The sequence below is a fragment of the Molossus molossus genome, unplaced genomic scaffold (genome assembly GCF_014108415.1).
Source record: "Molossus molossus isolate mMolMol1 unplaced genomic scaffold, mMolMol1.p scaffold_m16_p_5, whole genome shotgun sequence".
NCBI lineage: Eukaryota > Metazoa > Chordata > Mammalia > Chiroptera > Molossidae > Molossus > Molossus molossus.
Window position 1 is genome coordinate 34,726,463 of NW_023425388.1, and position 23,131 is coordinate 34,749,593.

Here is a 23,131-nt window from a genome sequence, read left to right on the forward strand (position 1 = left end):
TGAGGTGAACATTCAGATCGGACCCACGTAAAGCAGATTGCCTCTATGACCTGGGTGGGCCTCTTCCAATCAGGTGAAGACCCGGCTAGAGCAAAGGCAGACGCTACCCTGAGTAAGAGAGAATTCTCTTTCGCCTGATGGTCTTGATTTGGGATACTGGCCTCTTCCTGCCAGACTGGTACTGCACCATCGGCTCTCCAGGTTCTCAGGCTTTCGCGTGCAGGCTGGCACGAAATGATTGCCCTCCTGCAGCTCGCCAACTCAACTTGCAGATTTTTGGACTTGTCAGCCTGCATGATCACATGAGCCAATTCCTTTTATTAACATCAGTCTCTCCCTCCCCTCCCCCTTCTCTGCCGTATAAGCACGAGGTGAGAAGTTGGCCAGTTACAGTCCAGGAAGAGCCATCTCCAGAACCTGCATAGCTATGCTCACACCCTGATCTCAGACGCTCAGCCTCCTGGCCTGTGGGAAAATAAACCGTTATTGTGTCAGGCATACTGTTTATGATGTTTCCTTACAGCAGCCAAAGTGGACTAATACTAATAATAGACTAATACAAAGTAGACTAATGTGAATTTAGCCATCACTAATAACACTAGGTTTTACTCAAAATTCATACTTATTCTATCACTTAGCACAGTTAATTTGCATAGTTCACTGGATGATTGAAAAAAAAATCACTGGACTCAATAGACATTATTTCTTAATATGAAGCCCATAAATATTCGATTTTAGCCAACATGATGATGCCATTTAGAACTTTCTTGGATCACGAAAGTGTATCCCAAGTGAACCTGAAGTGGGCAGCGAGTGGCCAGGCCGGGAGAGGGCAGTGGAGCTCATCTCCTGCAAGGGCGGCCTGTGGCGGCAGCGGGCACCGAGGGGCACCGGTAGCTCTCCCTGAATCCGTCCTCCCGTGAGAAACACCAGGTGGAGAGTCATCCCTAAGGCCCGGGCTTTTATTCCATAGGTCTTAGGGATTTGGGACTTCACAATCAGGCAAAATTATTTTAGAAACCGAAAAATGAAATTTCAGGTTTGGAGAACGGCGGTGGCTGATTCTTAATATCCCCCATGTCCTCCTAAATAAAAACAATCCCGTTCAACAAGGAGTGTAACTTAAACCTCAGATCACTTGTGCCTTCAGTATTAGGAGACAGTGATCACTACAGCCTTCAAATCATCTGTCAGTAGAGAAGAAAAATTCCAGCAGTGCTCACACTTCTCTCCTGCTGGCAAGCCTGAGTAAGGAAAGCAAGAAAGGAGGTGAAGGGATTCTGTGAAAGGAGCAGAAGAGGAACAGAGGACATAGGAAAAGCAAAGTAAAACCATCCCTAGAAAGTGCAGCAGTAAAGACCAGGATTCTGAAACTAGTTAGTTGACAGAACAGTTACAGGAAGAGGCAGGGCCGAAGGGGCAGCTTTGATGAAGCATGGCATCCAGAAAAGGAGGAGGCAGTGGAAGGAAAGATAATAAGAAGGGGATGTTAAGTATTTGGTGGTAGTAAAAAAAAAAAAGAGAAAAGGTACAATGAGCTTTCTTTCCCCAACATTAACACAGTTCATTTCTGCTGCTGAAAATCCTCTCCCTCCAAAATACCCCAAGGAGCTAAATAAAACCACACCAGTACACCCCAACTAAATCAAATATCCTGCAGTAAACATAAGGCATATGAAAAATGTAGCCTAAAGCAGAAGTACTAAGAACAGCAAAGCACAAAAATAGGAAGTTAGAGTTGATTGAATGTAGGAAGGAAAAAGAAAAGAAAAATTATACCAAAACTCAAGATTAAATTCAAAGGTACCTGAGAGAGTAGATTTGGATAAAAATTTAATAGTCTAGAAGAAAAGCAGGAGAAAACAACCAAGAGAAGTGAAAATTAAATAAACAAAAGTTAAGAAGTTCAGAGAAAGTTAGAATGGAAGACAGGCAAGGAGGGCCCAACATATGTTAACTGATGTCTCAGAAGGACAAAAGCAACAGGACAGAATTAATACTTAAAACTGTAATCCAAGAAAAAAATTTCAGGCATAAAGGAAAAAAAACCTCACTCAATTTACACACTGAAAGGGCCCATCAGGTGCCAGAAAAATTGAGCTGGAATGAAAATTTTGATACATATCCTAATAAAACTTCTGGACTCTAAAAAAAAAAAAAATCTCTAGGGTTTCCAGGCAAAAAGATAAAACAGTGTAAAGGCAAGAGAATTAGACTGATATTGGACTACTCAAAACAACATACAGGGTGGGGCAAACAGGTTCACAGTTGTGAGTATGCAAAATATAGTTTATTCTTATATCACTATTTATTAATTATTGCATTATTTTCCATACAAACAACTGTAAACCTACTTTTGCCCCACCCTGTACAAAACAAGTTAACAGTAAAGCTACATTTTCATGAAACTTAATGAAAGAAAATGTAAACCAAGCATTTGTGATATAAACACCCAAGATAAACTTTGAGTATCAAGACTATAGGAAAATTATGTTGAACATACAAGAACTCAAAATACTATATAAATGTATAGTGTAAAAGCTCCTAGAGGATGAGTTTCATCCAGCCTTGATGGTGGAGATAACTTAGGCAAAAGTGCTAATCATGAGCAATTGATATATTTAATTTTTGAGTTAAGACTGAAATAATGGTGGGCCCAGTGGTAGAAGGATAATGTGCAAATATTCTATGTTTCAATAAGGTAGAAAAACACAAATAAAATGAGTTGGGAGAGAAAAAGGGAAATGTAGGAAAAAAACAAACAACAGTAACTCTCAGTTACGTAGGTGAGAGTTAAAAGTGTACGATTTAACCTGGCATACCAGATAGTACAAGTTTAAGAGAAAGAAAAAAAAAGAGATTAAAAATCCTATGTTAATCCAAAGCCACAACAAGGTTAAAAATACAAACTTTCTTAAATACCAAAAGGAATTAAAAAAAAAAGTGGACACTCCAAAAAGGAAAAAAATATACCCCAAAATTATAACAGGTAACAGAATTAAACCCAAACACAATAGTCATCTCAATAAATGCGAGTGGATTTAACTCAAGGTCAAAAGGCAAATTTTAAAAAGCATTAGTACACAAAAAAGGACATTTTATAATGTTAAAATCCACATTTTACATTTAGGATGTAATAGGTATGAATATCTATACAATAAATAACACAGTAACAACATATATAAAACAAATACTACTAGAGAGGCAAGGAAAACAGAGAAACACACTTCTATTAGACACTTGCACAAACAGCACAACACAGGGCCAGTGAAAAGCAAAAAGAAACACACAAAAAAAACCCCTAAGGATCTAAGGATATGTTTTGGATTTATATTGAATACTACATCCAAATGATAGAGAATACACAATCTTCTCGAGTATGCATGAAACATTCACATAGATATGCAAAATTCTGACTATATATTAGAGCACATAGAAAATACTAGATAACTATAAAGTTATTAAAAACTACTTGCTAATTATAATGGAATAAAAATAGGAATTAATAGTGCAACCAAAAAAGGTTCTTCCACTTGAAAATTAGAGATATACTAATAGACTTAACTCTCAGGCAAAATAGAAAATAAAAACAAAAATTCTGAAAATAATGATAAATACATCTGTGGAATACATCCCAAGCAGTGATCAGAGAAGATTTCATAGCATTAAATAACTATATCAATAAAACTTAATTAGCCCTGGCTGGTTTGGCTCAGCGGTTAGAGCGTTGGCCTGCAGTCCTGAGAGACGAGGTTCAGTTCCCGCTAAGGGCACGTGCCTTGGTTGCAGTTTGTCCCTGGCCCTGGTTGGGTCGTGCAGGTGGCAGCCACTCAATGTGTCCCTTTCACGTTGATGTGTCTCTCTCTCTCCCTCCCACTCTATCTGAACAAAAAAATGGAAGAATGTCCTCGGGTGAAGATAAAAAAATTTAAAAAATTAATTTAATTTTCATCTGAAAGAGCCTAGAACTGAAATTTAAAAAATTAAAATTAAAGAGGTAGAGAACAGAAATAGTACATAAAATTAATGAGCAAAATCCTGTACAAACAAAAATGTTGACAAAGGATGTGCTGGTTTAATAAAGAAAAGAGAAGAGCCTGGCCAGTGTGGCTCAGTGGGTTGAGCATCGCCCCATGGACTGAGAGGTCCTGGTTTGATTCTGGTCAGGACACATGCCCGGGTTTAGGCTCGATCCCCAGTATGGGGCATGCCGGAGGCAGCTGACTGATGTTTCTCTCCCCCCCTTCCTCTCTCTCTCTAAAAAAATCAATAAAAACATGTTTTTTAAAGGGAAGAAAAATGCAAATATACAGAACAAGAAATAACAATAGAGAAATGGCTATTATTGCTAGAGAAAAAATTAAAACATAAAAGATTATTTCACTCCAATGGAAATACATCTGAATACCTACAGGATATGGATACTTTCTTAGAAAAGTACAGTTTAGCAAAATGACTCCCGTACAAAGTTTTCAAAGCCAATTTGCATAAAAGAAAGTTATCAAGGAATTACTCCACAAAAAAGCACCAAGCCCTGATGGTTTCATAAAGGAGTTGATAAATTTGTCTGCATACAATTTTTTTAAGTTTATATAGTAAAATAAAAACCATAGCAAAATCAAAATCACAAAATATAAAATGGCCCTTAAATATGAAAGATTTTTACTTCAGTTATAGTAGGACACATGGAAGTTGAAGCTACAATGAGATACCCTTTCTCACCCATCAGATTGGCAAAAACTCGAAAGCTTGACAATATTTTGTTAGTGAAACTTTGGGAAAACAACCTCACACATTCCTGGTGGAATTTAAATTGCCATAAACTTCATGGAAAGAAATTTGGCAGTATCTAATAAAACTACACACACTGCTGTGCTTTGACTCAGTAATTCACTTCTAGGAAATCTACTTTGAAGCTATGCATCAAACACAATGGAAATGCATATGTAAGATCATTCACTGTAATATTATTTGTAATTTTGCAAAATATTGACCACCACTCAAATGCCCAAGCATAGTGAATTGATAGGATAAAATATGGTACCTACATACCATGGCACGTTGAGCATCTCTGAAAAAAAAGAAAAAAAAATGAGAAAGATCTCTGTGAACTCACATGGAGTGATTACTGGAGATGTTTAGTGAAAAATGCAAAGTTCATAGAGCATATATATGAAATAGCTAATAAGCACATGAAAAGGTGCTCAACTTCATTTATCATTAGGGAAAATGCACATGTAAACCATGAGATACGACTTCGTATCCACAAGAATGTCTATAAAAATAGTTATTAACAAATGTTGGTGAAGGTATGGAGACACAAATACCCTCCTACATTGCTGGTGGGAATGTAAAATAATAGAGCTACGTGGAAATCAGTTTAACAGTTTCTTAAAAAGTTAAATATAAATTTGTCATATAATCCAACAATTCCATTCAAGAGGTGAAAACCATGTCCACATAGACTTGCAGGTGAATGTTCATTGCAGCATGATGCATCACAGCCAAAAAGGAAGCAACCCGAATGTCCATCAACTATTAAATGGATAACAAAACAAGCATAGTTCAAATAATGAAATACTATTCAGCAATAATACTGATAGAAATGTTGATAAGTGCAATGACATGGATGGATTTCGAACACTTCATACTGGGTAAAAGAAGCCAGACTCAAAAGATATCACTATTTCTGTGAAATACCTAGAAAAGAAAAATCTGCAGACAAAAAGTAGCTATTGGTTGCCTGGACTGCGAAGGACCAGGGTGAGGTGGGAACAAGGTTTAACTGTAACCAGGCATGAGGAATTTAATTGGAACAATGAAAATATTTTAAGACTGGATTGTTGTGGTCATGACACACAACTCTTTCAATGGATGAATTTTGTGGCAATAAAGTTATTTTTTTTTAAAAAAAAGGACATATACATTAATTTTATGAGACTTCAGTTACACAATAGAGTATTTTTTTAAGAGCATGTATAGCCCTGGCCGGTTTGGCTCAGCGGTTAGAGCATTGGCCTGTGGTCGAGAGAGACCCAGGTTCGGTTCCTGCTAAGGGCATGTACCTCGATTGCAGTTTGTCCCCGGCCCTGGCTGGGTCGTGTGGGTGGCAGCCACTCGATGTGTTCCTTTCATGTCGATGTTTCTCTCTCTCCCTCCTGCTCTATCTGAACAAAAAATAAAAGAATGTCCCTGGGTGAGGATAAAAAAAAAAAAAAAAAAAGCATGTATAAAAAATGACCAACCCTCCCAGTTTGCCTGACTCGCCCAGGTTTAGCTTTAATTGAAAGTTCTGTGTCCCAAGAAAGTTCAGTAGTGCTAGGCAAACCAGGATCGGTCTCCCTACATGTATGCTACCTTTTGTGTAAGAAAAAGGGGGGAGATAAACCACAGAACTTACATGCATGTATGCATAACCAATGGACATAGACAACTAAGCTGAGGATGGGGCAGGGGGGATAGGGAGGAGGGTGTCAATGGGGGGAAAAGGAGAAACATCTGTAACAAAAACAAATTAATACAAATAATTTTAAAAAACATTTATTACTTTTCTTTATAAAAAGAAAAGTGAAGTTGGATACCCATGGGGTGGGGGTGGAGGGATGGGGCTGAAGAGACATGAGTGAAACCTCTCTCAGTATACCTTCTGGTATGGCTGTGATTTTTAGAAGCATTAATGTTTTATATTTAAAAAATAAAATTAAACCAAGGATGGAAATAGAAGCGGGAAGGTACCTTAAACTTGAAAGAAAACTGAAACAAATGAATCCAATTTATTTCAAACAAATAACAATCACAGTGAAAGAGAGAAAAAAGAATGAATCTAAGTCATTTATGAACATATTATGTAATTATATATCCTTAGTCTTGAGCAGGGTACAGATAGGGAGAGAATACAATCTTGCAGGCTTCTAAGCGTGTGTTTTTTTTACAGTGATCCGGGCAAAAGCAAGATGTATTGTAGGACTGAACAAGTGAATAAACTGACGGACTTTTTGGGGAGCCAGAATTCTGAGGAAAAAGGGACACAGAAATCAATGGGGAAGGCAAGAAAAGAACAATATGAGGATGGATGGAATTGGAGGTATTAGTGTGAATGATTTCTAAATCAAACGTGGACACGAGCACATGTAAAATGTATGTGTACATGAATATCTGTGTGTATATGCACATTTCCTAGTCTGTGTGCTTGCTGAACAGGTCTAGCTAGCAGCAGCAAAACACCGAGTAACAATGAGCACACTCAGCAGCCAGGGCTTCTTGGAAAATCTGCCAATTCCAGTTCCTGGAACATCTTTTATTTAAGATAATGTGCTTGGGGAAAAAAAAAAAAAAAGATAGCAGATGCCACAAGGAAATAGGAGCCAGATTGAAGAAGCCCCTTCTAGCCAAATCTAAGACAATTTAAGCAGCAAACTAAGTAATAAAATACAAGCTGTTGTAAAAATAGAAAACCAGGAGTCCAAACAATAGTTAATATAAATATTCACATGGATAGCTGTGAAGAATGGAGCATTCCTGCTTACAGCAGAATGCTGCGTGCTAACTGGTACACGAGAAGAAATGCTAGAATTGGAAAATTACCATTTTGCAACTACCAAAGATGGAATAAGCAAGAATCATCAATGGATGCTAAATCCTGGGGGAAAATACTGCTGTTAGCATGGACTTAAGAGAGTCTCCCACGAATTGCTGAGTATACGCAAGGCAAAAACAGTAACTATATATTGGAGAAACTGAACAACACCCTGACCTGGTTGGTGACCAAAACTAACATTACCAATGAGGGGCAGATGGTCATTGTAGGTCTCCAGCTGTGATACCTGATGACAGCATCACCAATGTAGTACCCTAAGAATGCATACCCTGAATCTAAAGAGGAAATCCAAAATGAAGAACATTTTATTTAAAAGGGGGGTAGAGAAGACCAAAGACTGTTTTCTTCAAAAACATGTTATATCAATGCCATGGACATTATCCAGAGTCAAGGAGACTTCAGGGAGGGTAAACAAGCAAATGTTAAAAATGGTAAAATCTCAGTAATCGATGAATCTGGGTAAAAGATAAGTGTTCTTTGTACTACTCTTGTTTTGGCCAATTTTCTGTAAATTTAAAAGCATTTCCATACAAAGTTATTAGGAGGGACTGATACTGGGTTGCCAATCTCATGTTTTGCCCTATAAGGTTACTAAAACACAATCGTTAAAACAAACAAACAAAAAACCTACCATCTATGATTATATCATTTTGTTTAAAGAAAGTGTGAGGAGGGGGCATTTTAAACAACTACAAAATAGCCATGATGACCAAATAAAAGAACGACCCTTTAAAATAAAATTTAGATTTATAAAAAAGATTTCTCTCATTGTCCTAGTTTTTCTCCCCTGTGGATCAAGGAGAGCCTGTCAGCTTGGTGTTAGGGAATTAGTATTCTAAACAAGTCCATTTCTGGCAACGAATGAAGTACAGTTTGTGGAAAGAGCATGGAGCCTGGAGAAACCGCTGACTTCAAAGCCTGGCTCCAGCCTACCAGCTCTTGTAACCGAAGCTCTCTTCGTCAGTTTCCTCTACGGCAAGGCAGACAGATAAGCCTGGGATAGAATAGCGCTTCACAGAGAAGGTGCTGTCTCCCTGACTTCCTTTCCTGGAGCCACCTTTCTGCTCTAGAGAAGCATCTCGCTGGGGCCACACTGGCCCCTTCCTCACTGACCCAACTTCAGCGCCGCTAGGATTACCTGAGAAACTGAATTATCCTGAAAATAAGTCTCCTTTTGGGAGGCAAACTTCATGAAAACCAAAGCCAGAGACACTGGATAGTGGGAGAGAGAGAGAAAAGGTGGCTTATGAAACACGGTTGTGGCATGGCCAGCAGCGGGTGTGTTCTGTTAAGGAGGTAACAACAACAGGAGAAATACTGGTTCATGTTAGACAAGTCTGCTGCTCAAAAAATAAAACAAAATAAAAAAAAATGTTTTTCATATATTCATATCTATTTTGCAAATCGTTTATGTAAAAAATAAATAGTATTAAGATAATCAATTCTATTTAATAGTTATATATCTTGGAAGAAAAAAATCAATTCAGAAAAATGTCTGTAAATTATGAGATTTCATCCAGTAGTCTATTGGTTTTTTGCTTCCTTCCACATATTTTCTGTTTACATCTATCTAACAGGGTAATTTATTTCTTTTCTATTGCCAATGATAGTAGTTCTTTTAAAATAAGAAAAATTTTAAAAATAACTAAATTCATTATAGCAAAAAAAATTATATTTCCAACAGAAATTTAGTTTAACATTTAAAACCTTTATAAAAGGTTAAAAAATTCTAATTTTCCTTTATTTCATCATAACTAAAAAATGAAAATGCTTAACATGAATATCTGATATATAATTTCCTTAAAACTTCTTTATGATGAAGCAAAACTATATATATATTTAAAGAGAGTATGTAACATTAACACTAATGACAATTTCAAACCAACTAGCATTGGTATAGCTTTAAATTATTAGTTGTGGCTATTTTGGGGGGGCGGAAGGATGCAAGAAAGACTTAATTTTACATTTTCAGAGTTCAGAAAGTGGCATCAGTGTGAAGACACTATAAATAGCCACCTCTCTCATATGTCTCTTAAACAGGCTAAAAAAATAGTACCCTATATATAACTAAAAAAATATTTCCATTGACTATTTTTTGCCCAGAGTGATTAAGGACAAAAAAATAAATAAAAATTCTTGCTACTTTATTCTTTGATAAACTACTAATAAGCTCCCATTACAAGGTCTTTAGACATTAACCCAAGTAGTCTTGGTCTTCTGATCATATTCATATATATATATATATATTTATATGAATATATATATCCATTTTTCAAGTAAAGAAATGTTTAACAGATGTAAACTATTTATTGAATATTTGCCACCAAATATTGTTAAATACATTATCTTGCAGCATATCGCTTTCAAGTTAAAATGTCAGAAACAAACACCAATATTTACAATTCTTTTAAGGAATGTTATATAATGACACATTAAGGCGTAAATTCTTTTGGCTTATAATTCTTAAAAGAATGATAATAGCAAAAGTGATGCAAAATCTTCAGTGTGAGATTATGATTAAGCTACATTTTACAAAAATATGGTGTAAGATGGCAATAATCCCATTCAACATCCTGGATTGATCCCTGCAGGAGGGACTGATAATTTATACAGTCAAACTTTAAAATTTACAGATAAAGGCAGTTCATACTGCCACTGAGAAGTACATCTCCTAACATATACAACTTTCAGGCCACAGTTTTGAAGGTCTGAAGTATCAAGTTGGTTTGATGAATTAGTCGGTTGGCACTTATGAACACATTTATTGCCCTGTTCAAAGAAAAAAAAAAACAAGCATTAATTTTATCCAAAAAATTCATTCTTTAAGTATATTTATACAAATTCCATCTACTAACAATAACAATGAAATCAATTTATTTTTTAAAAAGGGTGAAGAAGTACCAGTATCATAACTTTTATTCCAGATTGGAATTGAATGGTCCTTAATCATTTGAAACTATCTAGGAATTACTGCCCCCTAGTGGTTCTGGTTGGCAATTAGGTGTTGGTGGGCTGCTAATGATAGGTGGCGCCTGTACCCTCAGGGTTCATTTACAGGTCCAACAAATAACTGATTCAAATGTAGTCTCCAGCTGTGGTTTCATAGAAAATTACCAAATTAAAATCTGTAAAAGTATTACACCCAGTCTCAAAATGTATGATAATGGGCATTATAAATATTTAAGGAAAACCTAGCTACTTTCAAATATGATTCATTCAATCTCTCTACCTTCTTTCAAAAAATCTAAGAATTCTGAGCTGCTCCTTTCACGTCGATGTTTCTCTCTCTCTCTCTCTGTTCCTCTCTCTCCCTCCCACTCTACCTGAACAAAAAATGGAAAAATGTCCTCGGGTGAGGAAAAAAAAAAAAAGAATTCTGAGCTGCTTTTAGAATTACCCTACTTCAAAAAATTTTTATCTACTATTGAAAGTATTACATGTCTCTTCTTTTTTCCCCCATTGATCCCCCTCCCCATTCCCATCCCCCCACCCCTGCCTTCACCACATTATTATTTGTGTTCATTGGCTATGCATATAAGAGCTTTGGTTTATCTCTTCCCAAAGTTTTCCTATTTTGCAGCTTGTTGACGTATACAAATATGTTCGTAAGAATTATGTTGCGCTGTACCACTTTTCCTATCAGCCCTTCTTCATGCGACTAGAGGACAGAGCTGATGTCTTACTCCCACTGTGTGGCCTTATTGGTTTCTTAATTGCACAGCTAAAGATTTTATCTTCATCTTAGACATTTCTCAAAAAAGGACACTGAAGAATTCATTGAATCAATGCAAATTCATCCCCTTACTGAAAGATAGCTCAAAGATCAGGCTATAGTAATAACTTTCAGTTTGAGGAAACAGGTACAAAACCGACGGCGCAACATTCATACATAAATAATTGTAATTTAAAGAAGCTGCTGAATGGAGAAAAAATAGTGGCAGGAAGCCTGAATAATCCATATGCCTGTCTGAACTGTTAAAAATAACTTTGGGGCCAAGACACTGGGATTTTTAAATAGTGAACCCAGGCCCAGCTGGTGTGCCTGTGGTTGAGCGTTGACCAAGAGGTCACTGGTTTAATTCCCGGTCAGGACACATGCCCAGGTTGTGGGCCAAATCCCCAGTGGGGAGCATGCAGGAGGTAGCCAATCGATGTTCCCTCCCATCGATGTTTCTATATCTCTCTCCCTCTAAAATCAATAAAGAAAAAAAAAATTAAAATAAATAAATAGTAAACCCAAGAGATCCTAACTGCAAACAGGATTGAAAGTAAATAATTGCATATTAGTGAATATTAGGTTCTAAATATTTCTACTTTTCAGTGTGCTTATTATGTGATAGTTCTTAATTAGTTAGAATCAGAAATAATGATCCCAACATGTAAATTATTCTTTTAATGTGTTTTTTGGTTATTCAGGCTTAGCAGAGGAGATCCCCCCCCCCCGCAAAAAAACAGACGCAAGTTTATTTTCAGAACACACCTGCCAGCTTATTTAACTAAATCATGAAGGAGCATTTACCGAGACAACCTGAATAGTATGAACAACAAAAAACCATCAATACTTCAGGCTCAGTATCTTTAATTCATAATATAAATGTAAACATTTTGAACTATAAAATATACCTTTAAAAATCAAGAGAACATTCTAATGTATTACTTTATTATTTTTAAATATTACAATATTGAAATAATTTGACATGGATATAGGGATCTTATAAGTTCTATGGTAGAATAGCATGTGGTCCCTGCCAATTATGGTTGAAATAATCACTAATTATTTTTCTGACTTTAAACACTGTTAAAAAATGGTTTTGTGGACAAAAGTTTACTGAATTCTACTTGATACAAAAAATTCTCTATAAGGCACAATGCTGCTGAAGAATCGCTTCTGAATCAACTATACATTTTATGTACACGTATATATATATGTAAAAACACAAAAAAGTTTTGGTTTTCTGGAATGTTCAACAGCCAATTGTATAAAAGTGTAAAAATAATAACCAATTTCCCTTTTAGTATACTTCCTGTGACAGTGTCCCTTTTGCCTGGACAATGAATCACAACCTTCAAAGCACTTTGAAATCACCTAGCACACTTGTATAAAACACCTAAACCCTGGCCCCTCTCCAAGCAAACAGAATCGGAATCTCTGAAGGTGGGTGGAGCCAAGGCACTGGGACTTTATAAAACTGAACCCAAGCCCGGCCAGTATGGCTCAGTGGTTGAGCATCAACCCATGAACCAAGAGGTCACCAGTTCGATTCCCAGTCAGGACACATGCCCAGGTTGTGGGCCTGATCCCCAGTGGGGGGCATGCAGGAGGAGACCAATCGATGTTCTCTCTCATAGATGTTTCTATCTCTCTCCCTCTTCATGCCCCCCCCCCCCAATCTAAAAAAATCAATAAAGAAAAAATAAAATAAACTAAAAACTGAACCCAAGAGAATCTAATGCACAAGCAGGATTGCAAACCATTGCTTGAACTTTAGTGCAGCAGCTCTCAAGACCTACGCATCAGTATCATCTGAAAACTTCTTAGAAATAAATGCAAATTTTCTTGAGCCCACCCTAGACAATAAGAAACTCTGGGGGTGGAACCCACCAAAAGCAATTTGTGCTTTAACAAGCCCTTCAGGGAATTCTGATGTTACTAAAAGAGTTGGGCCAGTAAGTCAAATCTCACCTTGTTTCTGTATGGACTGCATGCTAAAAAATACTTTTAAGGTTTTTAAATGGTAAAATTATAAAAAATATATATCAAAATAGTATTAAGTGACAGGTGAAATATATACAAAATGGAAATCTGTGTCTATAGATACAGTTTTATTTGAACGTGGACATAATACCCACTTGTTTCTATATATCTATGGCTGCTTCTGCACTACAACAGCATTGGGTGAGATGGGCAGTTGCAACAAGCCCACCAAGTCAAATGTTTTCTATCTGGCCCTTTCTTGAAAAAAGGCTGCCAACTCCTGCTCTAAAATGGTATGGCTGGATTATCAACCATTCACTTTTTATTTTTAGCAGTTTACCTTAGTTACTAGTTGGCGTGATTATTAATAATATAGTAAAAATGATTTCATTTATATGGTTTTAGTTTTATGTAAACCATATAATTTATTTAATTTTAAAAGAGAAGGATGGTAAGTGACAGTACTTACTTGCCATCTTTAAAATAGGTTTTCAGAGTATCACTGAAACTTTTGGAGTACTTTACAAATTCTTTCTTTTGGTGTTCAAGTGCCTATGGACATAAAAAATAGTAAGAAAAAATATTAAATAAGAAAAGAGAAATAACACAAAAGTAAAGTCAAGGACAGGAGGTTATTCCCAGTAATCAAACTACCTTAGTATTTATCTCAATGAAATAACTAGGTGTGAACCAACATATAGGGTGGCACAGGGTAAGGCCTCCAGTAAACTTACCCTGCGGTTCTGGTATTGATATTTCTTGAAGACATTATTCACTGTATCAAGAAGTTCTTTTATTGCACTAGCTATATCCCTGTTGGACAAGAAAAAAAGAATCTTCTTAAAATCAGCTACATTTGCACAAACATTTGACTGGCTGGTGGAGTAGGGGTTTTAGTGTGTACCCTTCTGTGATCCTGACTTTTCTGGTCAAATATTCTACAACATCAACCTTCCCAAATTAGAAACATTTCCTTCAGCATTACTTGCTTAAATTCAAAAGATTATGCTTCTGCTTCTCATCTTTTCCAATTATAATTTTTCCTTTTCTAATATAGCTGAATTCAAGTTACCACATTCTGTTTTTGCTATCTCATTAAAATTCTATGAAGTTTTGCTATTACATGTAATTCATTTCTATATTTACCAACACTTCCAGTTACATATCTGATAGTTTGTTTTAAAATATTTCCTGCTCAGACATAGCTCCTCTTGAAACATTTACCTTCTATCCAACAACCACGGATCCTCCCCTTCCAAAACTGTTTTTATATGCATCAATACTTCCCTCCTCTTACTAAAGAAATCTATAATTCTCATTTGACTATTCTTCCTATTCATGCACAATTTTTTTCTTTTCTTTCAAACTCTTCCTGTTCAATTTTCACGTTCTAACTTTGGAGCAAAAATTTTTTTTTGGGGGGGGTCAAACTAAACAACATAATTCTGCATTCACCAATAGTCTCATATTCTCCAAGGCAAGCCTTCTCTTTTTCACATCCATTCTCTTTGCTGTTCAAATCATTCCAAGTATGAAGATACAAATTAGTAAGCATAAATCCGAACTACCCAAAATATAATTTTTTATTACTGACTTTTTAATCACTAAAGTCAGATTTCAGTTATTTCATACCAATATTTCAGCTTTGCTACTTAAAGGAAAAAAAAATCAGTGTCCAGATTGTCCAGTTTTGTGGGTGCACGTGTGTGTTTCACAGCATATTTCTAGTAAATGTGTGGAAATTCTAAAACTTATAAGTAGATAAAATTTTCATATAAAAAAAAAAGGTATTTTCGCCTATTCTAAAGTAGTAATGACATTTCAATAAATATTTACTTATTACATCCTGCATGTCTAACATCAGCATCAGGCTGAAACATTAAATGTTCAAATAAGACAAAGAATTTTACATAGAAATGACATCTATACAATTTTTTTGTCTCTAGTTTAGTGATAACAGTTTTCAGTTATACAACTGTTCCTTTCCTATACAATTTTTTTTGTCTCTAGTTTAGTGATAACAATTTTTAGTTATACAACTGTTCCTTTCATTAGGTTTTTAAGCAAGTAGAATCCTCTATTGCTGTGATGGTTGTAAGTCCACCTAGGCTTAATAAAATGGTGTCACATAACCAACTTATTATGTGAGAAAACTTATAATTTCAACAAATGAAAAATGTCAAATCGCTGAATATGAATGATTCTTTAAATCCACAATGAGCCTATTTAAAACAAAGTATAACAGTGATCAGAGAGCTGTTTATACACAACCATACTTTGTGGTATGCTTTAAAATTCTGCTAAAAAGGATAAAAATGTGCATTCAGTGCTAATCAACATGAACATATGTTCCACATACAATGATACCAGCTGTATTCTGTAGGTCAAAAGAGCAGTTCTGAAAGTGGTTGCTCACTCACTCACCTGGCACCAAAGACAAAAAGGGACAAAGGGAAGAGAAGGGAGGGTTTAAGCTTCAGACAGTACTCCATCCTACTAATAAATATTGGGAATTTGTCCGTGCTTTAAAAGAAAAAGGAAAAAATAGATCCCAGGTGGTTTTGCTGATAAAGCTGGTTTGGAAACCACTGTGTGGGAATACAGAACCTAGAGCTAAGGTTTGATCCATTATTTGCCACAGAGCTTTATAAAGACCAAGGATGTTTATCCTTAGGCTTGGCTGTCTCTAAAACAATCCACAGCAATTTATGTCAAATATTATGTCATCTGTATGTACACAGAACAACATTTTCATTTATGGCACCAAGGAAGTTAAATTATATTAGTGAATACTTGAGGTTTTGGTTCCTACGGGAGAAAATACCAGTGCTTGAGCATGCGTGTGCACACACACACACACACAATACTTCAATTAAATAGATAAAGAACTAGGGAAAACTTGAGGCTAAAATATCTATAGTATAATTATATGCTGGAGTTAATGGTTTCTGTGATAAGGGACACAGAGTATGGGTATAACAAGAACAAATTTTAGCAATTTGCAGCTATTTCGTGAGGCAACTTTGGGGAAACATACATACTGAGAGGACAATAGGCATCCAATGAAATATAAACACATCTTATCAAAAAATTGCAGAGAAACAAAGAGCTTCTAATTGTATCACCCAAATTTATATGTGTTTATGCAAATACTCTAAAGGAAGGAAACCCCTATGCTATGTTTAGTTTGCTCTAGACTGGACAGCTCTGGAAAAACTAATTTGAGGCCATCGTGGAAACTAAACCCTGGCAAATTTTTGCCTATGAATATGCAAATGAAGATTATAATGAGTAAATAGATAAATGCATAGCTTTATGGTCTATTGAATTACAAGTTTCTACTAGTCATCCATTAATTGGAATGTGTCAGACTTAAAAAAAAAATCCCATGAATTAATTTTATAAAATATTTGCATAAGCTCAAATGTAATCAAACAGAAACATTCATTAATCAAAAGTACTTTAAAATATTTGTTTGCTGGATCATTTTTCCTAATCAACTCTGTAGAGAGAAACTGAAAAAAACAAACCTTATTTCACAATGCTAATAAGTGCTGGGAGTGGATGCCAGGTTCTGTGCTAGGCACTTTATGTACATCATTTCTTTCAATCCTCACAGCTATTACCCTCATCTTCATAGGCAGAAACTAGAACTACAGCTCATTACCTTATCCAAGGTCACACATCTAAATACTGGAATGGAGATTCAAACCTAGGTCTGCTAACAGATACAGAAACAGTCGAATATTTGTGAGCTTACAGAAATCTGTTTTCTACTCTAATGTAACCTAGTACAGTACTTGGTATAGTAGGTATCTGATACATACTTATCGAAAAATATTGCTAAAATAGATAAGTGGAGAGCATAACTACTATGAGAAAGTAAAATATTTTAAAGAACAATAGTGTGCCTAAAGGATAAATTTTATTTTGGTAAAATTTTAGCCACTAATTTGTTAAACAATTTAACAGTGATAACAATATATATTAAAATCTATCTATATATATCAGTAACACAAATAATTACACCTTTAGTTATGTATGCTAACTCATACATCATTGAATTTTAGTCTCAGAAATAATATATATAAACAACAAACTTTCCATAGCAAATTATTCCTAAAATGTTTAAAAAAAAATTTTTTTATCTGAATTCTGTTGTGCAGATACACTCCAGAAAACAGAACTGAAGTATTACTATTTTCCATATATGAGAGACAAGACCCTAATTCAGCCTCTGTCAATGACTATGGACAAGAGTCTTAAGCTCTTGACCTCAATCAACACCCTTAATGATTAAAATGCGGCTGTTAATACAGTGGTTTTCAAACTGTATCTCTCTACTGGGTTTATTAGCACAGATGCTTCACGGACTCCACAGGGAAGAAAGGGAGTCAAAGGAGCAGGACAAGGGCTCTGGGCCAGTCAGTTCTACCCCAGATGCAACCACAACACCGTTCTCCGCTACCTACTGGCATTCTGTTATAAGATGTCCTTTATCACACTTCATCCAAACAACAGAAAATTTTCATTCAATTACCAGATTAGATCAACATTAGGAATCTCTGGTAGGAAAGCATCAGAGAAGACCCTGAAGTCAGTCTACTTGGTTGTAAATCATGTTCTATCAACTTAACAGTTCTGTGAACTTGGGAAAGTTATTTAATTTCTGATGCCTCAATTTCCTCATCTCTTACAGGGTTTTATCATAAGTTAATATGTATCCAAGTGCTTAAAAAATGCTTAGCATGGCCCTGGCTGGTTTGGCTCAGCGGTTGGAGCGTCGGCCTGTGGTCCAGAGAAACCTGGGTTCGGTTCCCGCTAAAGGTACGTACCTCAGTTGCAGTTTGTCCCCAGCCCTGGTTGGTCTTGAGGGTGGCAGCCACTTAATGTGTCCCTTTCCTGTCGATGTTTCTCTCTCTCTCTCCCTCCCATTCTGTCTGAACAAAAAATGGAAAAATGTCCTCGGGTGAGGATAAAAAAAAATGCTTAGCATGTAATTTCTATGTAAGTGATTAATATTATTATTAAGATGACATTGATTTTATAAACCTCTACTTGAATGATCTGAAGCAAAATTTACTGAAAATATTATTTTTAAAATGGTAAATCTTGCCCTGGCTGGTTTGGCTCAGCAGTTAGTGTCAGCCTGTGGTCCAGAGAGACCCAGGTTTGGTTCCCGCTAAGGGTGCATACCTTGGTTGTGGTTTGTCCCGGCCCCAGTTGAGGTCGTGTGGGTGGTGGCCAGTCAATGTGTCTCTCTCACATCGATGTTTCTCTCTCTCTCTTCCCCACTCTCTCCCTCCTGCTCTATCTAAAGATGAATGCAAAAATGTCCTCGGGTGATGATAAAAAAATAAATAAATAAAATAAAATAAAATAAAATGTCAAATCTTCATAGAATTGTACAAAAACAATTTTAAACTTAATTATTATAAAATTGTAGATATAAGTTGTATAAATGGCTGTGTTTGAGATCACTGACATTTATCTTTTTATGGGCCAAACATGTTTACTTTATACCAAACTAAAAATAAAAATCCATAAACAGTTGATTGTCTTCCTTCTTCACATATTAAAAACAGTTAATGGAAATTGGGGCTTCTCAACGATGGTAAAATATTTACCTCAGGGTTTGTTCCCTGTTGCACAGATTTTGGCTAGTCAATGAAGCCTTTATTACGCTTTCTGATTCTCAATCAGAAGAAAAAGCAGAGGGCCACTCCTTGATAGATGAGTTGGAAACCCCTCAAAAACCATTATTTTCTAAAACGAGACATACTCCTCCCTCTGTATCACTCAAAATAGGTACCCAAACTAACTAAAATAATATTTTGTAATGTAAATTACATAGAATACTATTTCTGAGAAATAAATGTTAATATTTATTCCAAGTGAGCATCCTTAAAGATAAGATGTTTGATGCAAGCTCTAAATCTTTCCAACAATTTCTAGTTGTGGTTTCACCAACAGGTTGTGTTAACAGTGCCACCCACTACAATCGTTCCCAGCTTTCTTTGTTTTCTATCCATTGAGGCTGAAGAAAACTAACAGACACTTCAGTTTAGAAACACTTATCTAAAAGTTATGTTTGTAGTCCTTCCCCCACTCCAATTCCTCCACCCTCTCGTGGGAGGACAGTGCCCTCGGTTTGAGAACCACTGCTCTATGACGACTCTTGTCAACAACCAGCCTCCTGCCCCCCCACCCCCCAATTTTAGTTTTTTTTTTAAACTGGCATCCCAAAGGCAAGGATTTGAGCCCTGGCTGGTTTGGCTCAGCGGTTAGAGCGTCGGCCTGCGGTCCAGAGAGACCCGGGTTCGGTTCCCACTAAGGGCGCGTACCTAGGTTGCAGTTTGTCCCCGGCCCTGGTTGGTCGTGAGGGTGGCAACCACTCGATGTGTCCCAAAGGCAAGGATTTGAAGCTTCACAATTTGGTCAACTAGAAATGCTACTCACAAGAAGCACATAACTTATCTTAAATGACTAGTGCCATTTATGAAATAAAAACAATACTGGTATCCTTTGTTATCAAGCTGTATAATTTATCCAACTTCTCTATTCACTTTAATCTGACATTTAATTTTTCCATTTGTATGTAGTTTAAACTATATTCTAGTTTATGTGTATTTCACTCACTGTTTTAAAATAAAACATTCCAAAAAAAGTTATGTACTCTGAAGCTAAATGCCATAGCTGAGAATTTAATTAAGATGTAGCATTTAAAAACTCCAAATTTATTTGAAATGAATATTTTAATTTAATATTAATGTCATATCAAAATAAAACATCTAGAATGACTGGTTCTTTTGAAGTACTTAAGAAGAACAAAAACAAGAAACTGCTTACTTGATTGTCTGCAGAAACCTCACTCTGTCGTTGATCTCATCTGGGATCTTACTGAGAATCTGTTTAAGTGCTCGTGCCTTTTCATTTAGGTCCTGGAATTCTGGCTCTGGTCGTTCAATCATGTACTCTGATAAAATAAATACATAATAAAAAGCATCAGGCAACTCCCTGTCAAATGCAAGTCTAAGAATTCCCAATGTTGGTCAAGGAGGTGAGGGAGGGGGGCAGAAAGGCCAGATTAACTAGGCAAGGCAAGGTTGCAAAGCAGAATTTGTTTGAGTTCAACTTAGTCTGGAAATAACAGGGTTCTTATCAAATAAAATAATAGAAGATGAGAGATTAAACAGTTTCAACTGCTCATGAAATCATAATAAATAAATTAATTAAAAGGGAGTCTTAATCAAATTTATCAATCCTCTGAAGCTACATTTCTCAATAAAACCTTAAAATAATGACATTCATGACACATTAGATGACAATATGCACCTGCCAAGGGGAAGATGAATTTAACAAAAACCTCTATGCTGAGTATACAATGGCTCATTATATCAAAACTCAAACAATCTTTAGCACGTTCTTGAAATCTCACTTAAAAACAAAAAATACCACCAAAAATTCAACACAAGGATCAGATCACAGAAAAGCAACTTTGGAAAGAAAGTTCAATCACACCTGGAAGAGGCAAAAACGTTCCTAGCAGATTCACTGTAGACCTGGAAACATTACAACCCTACCACCAATCAATATGACCTGGCCTCACAGGCGGGACACACTTCAATTCTTGTAAGTTACGGAATCAGTTTAAATACTTACTTTTGTTCTCCCTCAATAAATATGGAAAATTATACTTCTATTTTTTTCTTAATTAGTGGGAAAATGGCTACTAAATTTAAGTGAAACCCATTTCTAATTATTTAAAAAAGCAAAAAATGAGAAAGAATGGTTATTATATTGTTCTCTCAAATCTGTACTTAAAAAAAAGTACCAAACACCCTTATTATTTCAAACTGCTTTTTGCATAAAGTCAACATAAAATTAAATAACCACTGCACAGAGTTTATCTTTTGGTGAAACCAGAACTCATGAAACATATTAATAGAGGGAAAAAATTAAAATGTACAACATAAACACTTTACTTCAAGTAATTAAATCTGACAAACATAAAACAAAAAGCAAGAACTACTTTTCTGTTTTATATAGTCCCCCTGTCCCCAGTATTATCATAATAATAACAAGAACAAAGCAGCGGAGCGGGAAGGAAAAGGGGGAGGCTGAACCTTGTCCAGTGACAAGGATGGGGAAGACGTGCCTCCCGACAAGTGTAAGAAGAGGAAGCCAGGCTCCTTCTGATTACCTTCTACGTCATCAGCTGCCATTCGAAGAAGGGACTCTGTGAAGTTAACGTCTACACTTTTTTTCTCTAAAATTTTCATAATGATGTCTTGTGTGAGTCCTGGATTTTCTTTTTCGGCCTATAAGAAAGACAAATCTAGTTTGGAAATATAGAAACTAAATCAGAATTTCACTGTTAAGAACCTTTGGAAACGTTGATCAACTTAGAAAGGCAGAAATCTCTGTCAAGCAGGTGTGGTGGTGGCATTCACTTCTGTTTTGATAAAACTTAAGCATCAGTAACTTCTTTTTTATAATCCTCACCCCAGGATATTTTTCCATTTATCTTCAGATAAGAGTGAGGGAGGGAGGGAGGAAGTGAGGGGGAGAAACAAAGACATCCATGTGACAGAGACCAGGGCAGGGAACCAAACTGCAACTGAAATACGTGTCCTTGACTAGAATTGAACCTGACACTCTTTGAACCGCGAGCCAACGCTCTAACCACTGAGCAAACTGGCCAGGGCATCAGTAATTTCTTATTACAGCCATGGTCTACTTTCCCTTTGAACATGAAGTACTTAACATCTCCTACCTCTCTACACTCTCCTGCAATCAAACTAATAACAAAGATAGAATTAAACATATATATTTTGGTAATCCATCAATTACTCTTTTCAGTAGTTTAAATATACTAAGAATTTTTACATTTTTTTCATTAGCTAATCTTTCAACCTGAGGTTCCAGCAATTAATTACTCATCTCACCAGTGTTTTGCAGATTTTTGGCATTTAACAGAATGTCAGTAAAAACTAGAACAAAAAAAAACAGGATTTCTTTTGCAAGTTGTATTGAGGCTGTATTATCCCTTAAATACTTTCCCCACATAATGACTTTCACTTTGTTTTATTTTTGTAGCAAGAATACTTCCTTCACTAGTTTTCAGAACATCATTAATCCTTTTACTACCTCCTGAGCTTATTTCACTAATGACTTTGTACTCGTTCTATGTTACTCCCCAGGGCATGGAAATCGTCTAGTCATTTCAAGACTGAGCATAAAGAGTTCTGAGTTTACCAAAGTTAATTTTCAAAATTTGTGTTTCCCCCAGTAATTTTGTCCCATTTTATAATTGTTTTAAATTTTATAATTGTACTCTAAATTTGTTTCTTTTAGGATAACTGCCAATTTTAATCATTATACTGATGCTTTCCTATCTTTCTTGTCCTGATATTAAACAGAAAATAGAAACAATTTATGATCTTAACCAGATGGTAACTTATTTGTTTTCTTATGTGTCAAGCACATTTAACCTCGGCCTTTTCAGTTCCACTCTGGTATCACTGCAGATCCAGCTTTCTGCTGTTCCTTCTGCTCACTCCATTCTGACATCTTGTTTCTCATTAGATTTCAGGATTAAAAACTACAATGTTGTGAATGAAATGGAAGAAGAAAATATACACATTTACGTCAATCCTGAGAACATTTTCACTGTTGTTAAATGCTATCAAGAGAAGTAATTTTGCTAGATAATTAGTAAGAATAAAGTGTGTCCCACTGAATTCCATTTCTTTTAACAGCAGTCCCCCCCCCCACCCCCATGGGGTAGACCCTCAGTGAATGCTGAAACCTTGGGCAGTACCAAACCTTATACATCA

General features: G+C 35.9%; 1 protein-coding gene across 3 annotated transcripts in view; it reads right to left on the bottom strand.

Annotated features, from left to right (window-relative positions):
- Nucleotides 1-9,324: 9,324 nt before the first annotated feature.
- PDCD10 (programmed cell death 10) overlaps nt 9,325-23,131 on the bottom strand; it is a 45,193-nt gene continuing 31,386 nt past the window's right edge. Inside the window, exons 4-8 of one of the 3 annotated variants that reach the window (XM_036242790.1) lie at nt 21,496-21,613; nt 20,142-20,268; nt 14,027-14,105; nt 13,762-13,844; nt 9,325-10,366 (exon numbers count right to left, since the gene is read on the bottom strand). In XM_036242790.1, coding sequence (XP_036098683.1) covers nt 10,285-10,366; nt 13,762-13,844; nt 14,027-14,105; nt 20,142-20,268; nt 21,496-21,613 — 489 coding nt within the window. In that variant the 3' untranslated portion in view covers nt 9,325-10,284. The remainder of the gene's footprint in view (nt 10,367-13,761; nt 13,845-14,026; nt 14,106-20,141; nt 20,269-21,495; nt 21,614-23,131) is intronic. The other 2 variants (XM_036242792.1, XM_036242791.1) reach the window with 2 other exon arrangements.